Below are 9,857 nucleotides of genomic sequence, written 5' to 3' on the forward strand. Positions count from 1 at the left end.
TAAAATAATAACTGGAAATATCAGTAAACAACCAAGGAGAGTACTGCAATGTTTTTTCCTATTTAAATTAAAAAAACAAAGACACCAATGTCATTTTGGAAAATGCTAGGTAAAAGTTATTTTTGCAAAAAAACTTGTTTTTCCATCCCAAGTAAATAAATAACATTAAAATAGGTTTAGCTAGAAAAAAAATGATATTATCAAAAGCTTATGTTTTTCTTGGATTAAAATTAATCTATAAAATTACACTTAGAAATTAAAATTGAATATTTTGAAATTAGAAATTAAAATTGAATATCTTGGAATTAGTTTCAAGATACTTAGGTTTATTTTATCTTTGTTTTTAGGAATTAGTTAGACCTAAAATTTCCATATATTGTAATTGGTTTCTTATTAAATTTAGTTATATGTTTTTCTGTATGAGATTAATGGTTTTTCAATTTGTGTTTTAGATTTGACATCAAAGGGATATGTGAAACAAAGTTGCGTAACCTGTGTGTGAGCTTGAGCTATATCTGATGTGTTAAAAAGTTCTGTTGTAATGATTTCATCTTCATACATATCATTTTAACTAAATAAACTATAAACTATATGCACACAATTCACGTATACAAATAAGCAATGATATGTTGTCACTTGGCTCTTGTTAAAATATATTTTTGAATGCACTAATATATTATTACTGGTTTTAAGAAGTAATTGAGTTTTATTTATATATATATATATATATATATAGAGGTTTCTTTCTAAAATTGATATTGAAATAACCAATATGGATATTCCAATTGTGGTCCCTTCCGGTGGACCTTTCCATGGAAAATATTGGAATTAAAAAAAAATGAAATTTATCTATTTATTAAATTATTCCATTAATAAATCCATTAATATATATTTAATAGTACATGTTTGCTACTTAAGAGATCAAAGAGTAAGGATAGAGGTTAAGAATAAACTTAAAATTCTTCTTCCCTTAAAAAAAAAGTTATGTTAAAATAAAAAACTCAAAAATATTTGAGGAGAGTGAAACTCCACTCATTATTAGTCAATAATGAATTTTTTTAATGGCATGATTTTCCTTGAATATCAATGATGAGTCAATCTACATTCATGAATAAGAACAAGTCATCACTACCCTCACTTCCATTTGACGACTAAATTATGACCAATACAAATCCTAACCACTGATCGAACAAGCACCGAGAGGGATCAAATTTCTTGATGTGCAAACTTATTTTAGAGTCACAACTTGAAAAACCGTTTACACTTCAAGAGAATTGATCCTTCTTGATACATGATATATCTATGGTTATGATGAATCTATATTGGTTCTCTCTCTATACACACATATGTAATTTTTCATTGTTTAAATTGCATTTTTGAATGCACCAATATATTATCTCTTTTTAAAAGTAAATGAATTTTTTCATTACTTCATTTCTTTGGACATTAGAAAATTTTGCTATAGTAAATATCAAACTTTTATTTTTTATTTTTATTTTATTTCTCTAGATATACCTCTATGTAAAATTGATACGAAAATAACCCATATGGATATTCGAATTGTGGACCTTCCATGATTTTATATGGAAAAATATTAGAATTAAAAAAAATTTAAATTTATCTATTTATTAATTTATTCCATTAATATATATATATATATATATATATATATATATATATATAATAATACATGTTTGCTACCTAAGAGATCAAGGATGTTAGATGGGTTAGAAACTCCTCTCCCCTAAAAAAATTTATGTTAAGATAAAAAACTCAAAAATATTTGAGGAGAGTGAAACTCCACTATTACTAGTCAATAATGAATTTATTTAATGACATGATTTTCTTTGAAATAACAATGATAAGTCAACTTACATTCATGAATAAGAACAAGTCATTACTATCCTCACTTCTATTTTACCAGTAAATTATGACAAGTGTATAACCATCTTAACCACAGATGAGTCAACTTATATTCGTGAATAAGAACAAGTCATTAATATCCTCACTTCTATTTTACGACTAAATTATGACCAGTGTATAACCATCTTAACCACAGATCTAGCAAGCACGCAGAGGAATCAAATTTCTTGAGGTGCAAACTTATTTTAGAGTCAAAACTTGAAAACATGTTTACACGTCAAGAGAATTGATCATTCTTGATGCTTGATATATCCATGGTTAGGATGAATCTATATTGGTACTCTCTCCATACACACACATATGTAATTTTTCATTATTTAATTGCATTTTTTAACGCACTAATATATTATTACTCTTTTTAAGAAGTAATTGCATATTTTTATTTTGATTACTTCATTTTTTTGGCATTGGAACATTTTGCTACAGTAAATATTAAACTTTATTTTTCTATATATACATATATGTAAAATTGATATTGAAATAACCAATATGAATATTCCAATTGTTTATTCAAGTTTTATATTGAAATGTTTGTAAAAAATACAAGAGTTATATATCTTTCTCCCATTCAAAAGTGAAAATATAAGTTTTTTATTTTATTTTTAAGGACTTTATCTCTTTTAAAGGTTGATATAAAATTATGTTGCTTGACATGAACATCAAAATATTTTATTTATAGCTCACAATGAGAGTGAAATATTTTACCACATCTCCTAAGTGACAGTAGGATTATTGATGTTTTATAATGCTTTTAATTAAAACTAACCAAATATGTATATTCATTTTTGTTTTTCTTATTGAGAAAATTGTTTTTATTTAGAGAATATTTTATTTTTTATTTTTGAAAAGGACATGTGTCATCCCCTCATACTGGTTCTCATACTAGGTCATAGAATGAGCCTCTCGGGGCAATAAATTTTACCACTTTCATTTTTCTTGGACGTAAAGAAATAGATTAATGACCCAAGATTTAAGCCCATCTTTGTGGAAGTTTATTTCTTTATAGAACCTAGCAAGTGAATGACCCAAGAGTTAGAAACAATTGACCTTAGTGTAAGTTTGAGCCTTTATGGACCCTAGCCAGTGAACAACCAAAAACCCAAAAGGATTTCACAAAAGTAGAAGTCTAACCCGGGCCACCAACAAAGATGATAGTTTTCCTCAAAAAAAATATTAAAAAGTCAGAATATATTCACAAATAGTAATAAAGAGTCAATGAACTTTCACAAATAATAATTGATAATAATTTCCCGATTACTAATTTAACAACTATTGAATTATAATAAAATTTCCAAATAATTTATGGTGTTGTCTAAACATGTTTTCGCTGGTTAATTTTTTTTGGCCAAATCTTAATTTTTGTTGTTTAAAATGAATTTTCTATTACATATATAGATTCAACACTCTTAAAAACTTTTTAAGCATTGAAATTTGAAGAGCTTACAACTCAAACTTATGATTCCAAAAAATCCCTACTAACTTTTAGACAAATAAATTACGAAATTAATTTGAATACTCATTTATAAACGTGCATATGCATATTCTTTAATGCACATCCCAACGAAATATTTGAAGATGAAAGCCTTTTTTGTAGGCATGATTATATGGTACCATCGACTATTGATTTATTGGAAAAGATGAGATAGCCTTCCGATATATCATGTGTCACTGTCAGTGGGCAGAGTTCAAACTACAATTTTGGCAACAATTTTCGGATTGTCATGTGACTCACAAGTGAGAACATGGATGTGGACGTCCTTGTTTACTGTACTCCAAAATACGGCCCTGCAACATGCTGCTTTGCACTTCCAAATTTTCAATCAACTTTTAAACCCTTTGTCAAGATCTAGAATCATTTTCAATCTTCTCTCATACCCTTTGTTAAAAACGGTTTTTTTTTCAAAAATAAAATTTCCTTCTCATTTTTTTTTTTTTTTGTCTTATAAACTTTATCTTTTGGCTTGAGAAATTTTGACTTAAAGAACATTTAAATCATTAAAAATATTATTTCGTGATTGGCCTGAAAAAACTTCATTCAGAGCCATCTAAGTATTTGGTTTGGACTACACTAGCTTTTAACATGATTAAATTTTTGCCATAAAGTCTTGAACGGGTGATCTTCACATCACCGAGTGATTTAACAATACACCCAATCACCCTCTATTCTATTGTCCCATGGGAAAATTTTCTTTACAATTGAATATTTAGGAATTATGAATTTGGACATATAAAGATTCCAGTTATAAATAAATTTTTCAAATTCTATTTTGTTGAATTTCTATTCACTGCTTCGGAAGTCACTTTTTATATTCACTGCTTCATAAGTCACTTTTTAATGCATTTTATTTTGTTAAATTTGTATTCACTGTCTCATAAGTCACTTTTCAATGCACATAAGTTATACGGAGGTGCCAATTTTGCCTTGAATATTCTTTATGGAAATTTAACAATTGCAAAATCTTAAAATTTTTTAATGGTTCAATCACTAATTTAATACTAAAAATAGATTCAGCATCATCAAAAACCCATAGTATACTTCAAATTCCACAACTTAACAACTATATCCTATTTTTTTAATAAATTTTGACCAAATTTAAAAAAAAGAAAAAAGTCAACCTTTTCTAGGCAACTATGTTGACTATTTAAACTAGCACATTATAACGGAGTTGTCTATAATGCGACTTTTTGGAGATTCGGGTGAAGAAATTGAGGTTAAATCTTGATTTGTTGCATTGAAAATGGTTTTTTAACTGCATATTTGGATTAAGCACCCTGGAAAACCCCTGGGACGCTTTCATTGTGCAGAAACAATCTATCGAACTTGCGATTCCAATAAATTCCTGCCGGATTTCGACCGAAAATACCCGCCAAAAAAACTTTCAAACAGTCACGTTATAAACAACTACCATAACAACGAAAACTTATTTATCAAATTTAATTAAAATGATCCCAAGACATTATTTTAAAACGATCCGATCAAAAACCTTTGACTGCAATTAATGCGAAGTTCTCTTTTCCCCAACAATCCCCAAACTGTACGTCTCCATCCGGAGATTCGTCTTTCTGTGGGCCAAAACCTAAAATTTAATTATATATTATGTTTCGTGTTTTTATTTTATTTGCGGTGAATAGTTAGGGTAATAATAGTTAGAGTAATCTGGGCAAGGTTGAAGAGTTAGATTTCACCAGGGTGCCTGGAATTTATGACTTAGTTATGGAGCTGGGGTGTCTATTTTTTAAGCGATATCAAAATTAGTTAAAGATGTTTTTTAATAGGATTTAAAGTAATGAAAGTGGGGTCCTTACTTTTTAAGCGATATTAAAATTAAATTAGTTAAAAATATTTTTTAAAATTAAGTAAAACGGATAACATCTCATTATACTAATAACCTAATGGACTCATAACTAGAAAGCGAGAATAACGTAGTGTGATTGTTCTGTTATAGGTTTTAAAACATATTTTTTTGTCAAATTTATTCAGAATTTTTTTTAGACTTGTAAATTTAATTTGTAAATTTTTCTAATCTTTATAATTTAAATATTTTAATTTATATATTTTAAGAGTTTTTCAAAACACTAAATAGATTTATACCTTCAAAAAACTTTTTAAATAATAACCAATATGATTTGATCAACAATTTGTACATTCAAAATAAATTTTAGATTAAAAAAATAGAAACCTTAAAACTGTAAAATAGTTAAATTAAAATAAGTTTATATGATATATATATAGCCTCTGTCTGAATTATATCGTATCGCGGTTTGCCCGATGAAGCATAATTCAGCACATGCCCGCTGCCGAAACTCGTCCATATCGAGAACGCATATCCCCGATTTACGGTGTGCAGATTTCGAGTGCCCATAAATTTTTTGCGTGCTTCTTTCCTCTTTTTAATTTAATATTATATATGCGTGGGAATTTTGTTTTTTAATCTAACTTTTCTGTTTTCCATCTTCAGACCGGCCTTAGTGGACTGTGGGTTCGCGTCTGTATTTCAGATCAGGAATCTTACGGAGTGAAAACTTTTTCTTTTTTGATCTTCTTTCGGTTATTGATTGTCCTCCTCCCTGCTCCTCCACTTTGCCCACTTGAAAAAACTTTTAAAGGGATTTGTTGGTCCAGCTACCCTCTTTGTATATATCTCGTTTAGCAGGCAGAGTAACCAGAGCATTACAAATCTTCGTCTTCAAGATTAGATTTTTCTTCAAACAGTTTGTTCGGCTCCCGAGTTCTTTGCTCTGTGTTTTAGTGACATTCTTCCTACCCAACCCAAAGAAATATGCCGGGGCACTGTAGCTGGGTGGACTCAAATCCATCCTCTTCCTGGATTGAAGAAACCCACAAACGCATATTTGAAAAATCGATGGTTGCAGACATAGACCTAGAGTGGAACCCTTTTCCATTGGAGGATGATTTCTTTGCCATCAGAAAGAAATGGCTCTGCGATTTCAATTCGAATGTGAAGAAGGCCATAGAGAAGGAGCCCTTCACCTTTGCCTGCACAGATCGTATAGCAATGGAGATGGAGACAACTCCTTCTCACAAAACCATTCGCAGGTTTCGACAGACCACAGGAGGACGCGGGGATTCATTCGCTGTTCAAAGAATAGTAGAGAAAGCTCAGTTCCGCAGGGATGAATTCGTGAAGGACCTGGCTGATCGAATGACAGCGATGGAGATGAGTGTGGAAAAGCTCAAGGATTTGAAGGCCAAGAAGGAAACTAAACCTGAAAAAGCAAAGCCACTGCCATGTGCATGTACTGTGAAGAAGTCCTTAAAGCAAGAATGGAAGGGGGATAATGGTGTGAAGGGCAAGATTTCATACAAATGGGAAGAATCTAAGAATAAAGTCACCGATCCCATCACAATAACAATTCCTGGAGCGCGGCAGGGTGAGTTCAAAACCATTCGAGTTGAAAAATATACTGTTATCAATGATACCAAGTCTTCAGATGCTAAGATCCGAGTCATTCCACTTGAAGAAGGCGGTGGGAGCAGCAGTAGCAGCAGCAGCCACTCAGATGATGATGAGGCGTGTAAGAAAATCCAGGCAAGACAAAGATGAAACTTATGTTGAAAATGTTGTCAAACACATTACTTGTTCTTGTTCTTCTTTTGCTGACAACTATTTGTGTGTAACATGGCAGGGTGTGTTGGCCAAAAGGAGAGCTGCAGCAACTGGTCAACTCAGTTGTAAGGGGAAGCAGAAGGAGTTGTCTCCCCAGGATGCTGCTGTGATCATTCAGACCTGCTTTCGGGAATATCTGGTTCGTCGTTCCCAAAACCTTCGCAGCCTACGAGACCTTGCTATAGCAAAGGCCAAGCTGAAGGAGCTCAGATCTCTATTCACAAACTATGCCTATCGTCGGCATCTGTGCAGGGATGCAGAGGAGAAACAGAGATTTTGCGAGAAAACTATTGTCCTCTTACTTACAGTCGATTCCATTGAGGTATGTACACAATTACCCACCTTTATGGAAACTCCTTGCTTTCATTTTTGGGCTATTTTTAGTGTGTCACTGTGTTTTGATATCATGCATTGCTAGCTTTTTTGGTTGATAATCCTTTTTCTTTTATATTCCTGTAGCTTGTTAGAATCACAACAACTAATTGGTATGTATGATGGGTTTTAATCCAGTCACAACCAACTTGTTCTGGATTTTGGACTTCAATAATTTGTCACTGGCTGATTAGTGTGCTAAGGGTTTTGGATATTGGAATGGTTGTAGTCTGTCCCCAGCAGATCGATGAGCTTAGGGTTTTAGGTTTTGGACGGGTTATAGTCGGTCCCTAACAGATTTATGGGATTAGGGTTTTGGCTTGAAATTAGTCTATTCTGGACAGAGTGATGAGTTTTTAGGGGTTATTCTTCCATTGCCAAGAGTATATGCGTTTGGAGTTCTTTTACTTGGTAATGTACACTTTTAGGTCAGTTTTCAACCTTTGGGATGTAGATGTTACTGATTGATAGGGCTCTGAGTTTTAGGTTTTCCTTCTTGTGATGGATTTGGGTTTTTTTATCCGTGCAGGGCTCAAACCATTTGGTCAGGGAAGCAAGGAGGTCAATGATTCAAGAGTTGGAATCAATGCTGGATGCTGTGGATCCTCAGTCAGCCAACAAGGGTGCTGTTGGTTCCAGTAGAAGAAAATTTGATTTGCCTGAAGCTGGACCCCCTCGGAAGGAAATGGACGCGGAAGTTGCACAGGTTGTCAATGTGGTGGAAGAGGAGAATGTAGGAAGTCTGTTTTCATAATGTTACCATGTGAAGGAACTGTGAGCTGAATTCTACACAGAAAAATTCAATACCGGAATGAATGTTGGTCCAGTGTTATGATTTTCAATTCAGTTAGCTCAGTACATTTCCCAAGGTGATCTGGCAGACACATGGAAACTGAATTTCCAGTAGGGATTTTCTATCCAATTTTCACAATGTCTGTTTCCAGTACTAATGTGTTTTTCCAATACTAAATTCCAGTATGAATCCTTTCTTTAACTTTGGAAACTGAATTTCCAGCAGGGATTTTCTCTCCAATTGTCACAATGTCTGTTTACAATACTAGTGTGTTTTTCCAATACTAAATTCCAGTATGAATCCTTTCTTTAACTTTAGAGTATTGTTTTGTATTTAGTACTTTAATGCAATTTAAGTTTGCACTAGTAATTCTCTTTTCAATGATGTGGGACTGGGTGGGCTTTTGGCACGATGAATTTCCTTTCTTTAACTTTAGAGTATTGTTTTGTATTTAATACTTTTATGCAATTTAAGTTTGCACTATTAATTCTCTTTTCAAAGATGTGGACTGGGTTGGCTTTTGGCACAATGAATTTGTGTAGCTATACGTTTTATTTGTGATATTTGTTTTTGATAAGGTGTGCCACTGAACTATTTCAGTTTCAGGTTTTCTCTACACAGTTTGATTGGCATGCAGATCTTGCAGAGGTTTTTAACTAACAATATTAGTACTTTTTATATAAAATGTATTTATAATAAAATTTAGTTAATTATATTTCTGCTGAAGTTGATTTATTCATTTTTTTAATAGTAATGTGGATTTTTGTCACTGCTAAAATTTACATTGAATCAGATAATAACAATGACTAATAACAACTAATTGTCAGGTCACTACTATATTAGTCTTTAGACATTAAATTGATATGGTGTATAAAGCAACTTTGTCTCTGAGACCACAGATCTATTTAATCTAATTACAAAAATCTATAAAATATATATATAAATGTCTTTCTCAATATTTCTCCTCACGCTCCACTCTCATGTATGTAAATGCTTTTTTTCCTCATACTCCTTCCCCAGTCCCTCAACAGCACAAGGGTAAGACGAGGATTAACACATTTTTTTTTTTTTCCTTCCTAGTACTCCCTCCCCACTCCCTCAACAGCACAAGGGTAGGACGAGGACAAGAAGATGAAGGTAAGACTAGGATAAAAAGATAGAGAGAAATTTTAAAGAAAATTTATTTAGATAAGATAGAAATAAGAAATATTGAAAAAATATATTTTTCCTAATATCGTCCGACTAAAATATACAAATACAATATAAAACTAAAATATACAAATACAATATAAAACTAAATATTTGATTAAGTTCTTTATGTTTTCAAACTCAATATAACGTTGCATACCGTTTAAGACCAGGAGTTTGAATGTGGCCTTTTACATATGAAATGTCTTTTTACCTGGGGTAGATATTACTACTTCGTTATATCTGCATTTATTGCTTGAAAATTAAGAATAATTGTTATATTTTTATTTAATATTAAATTAATTTCTTAATGATTATATAAATAATAGTTATATTTTTATTTAATATTAAATTAATCTCATAATGGTTATATATTTTATTAAATTAATAAAAACGTTTTTTCGTTTTATTCCCTTGGCTTATCAAATTTTCTTCATTCTTTTGTCTCGTAG

General features: G+C 31.4%; 1 protein-coding gene across 1 annotated transcript; it reads left to right on the forward strand.

The window, feature by feature from the left end:
- Positions 1-5,634: 5,634 nt before the first annotated feature.
- BAG7 (BCL-2-associated athanogene 7) lies at positions 5,635-8,534 on the forward strand. Its single transcript, XM_089447250.1, has 4 exons — positions 5,635-5,763; positions 5,883-6,974; positions 7,072-7,374; positions 7,954-8,534. Exons 2-4 carry the CDS (start codon positions 6,204-6,206, stop codon positions 8,176-8,178), a joined length of 1,299 nt encoding a protein of 432 aa, XP_089303376.1. The 5' UTR covers positions 5,635-5,763; positions 5,883-6,203; the 3' UTR covers positions 8,179-8,534.
- The last annotated feature ends 1,323 nt before the right edge of the window (positions 8,535-9,857 follow it).

The sequence above is a fragment of the Pinus tabuliformis genome, chromosome X, assembly GCF_031772625.1.
Source record: "Pinus tabuliformis cultivar Carrire ecotype Pingquan chromosome X, CPIR1, whole genome shotgun sequence".
Classification (NCBI taxonomy): Eukaryota; Viridiplantae; Streptophyta; class Pinopsida; order Pinales; family Pinaceae; genus Pinus; species Pinus tabuliformis.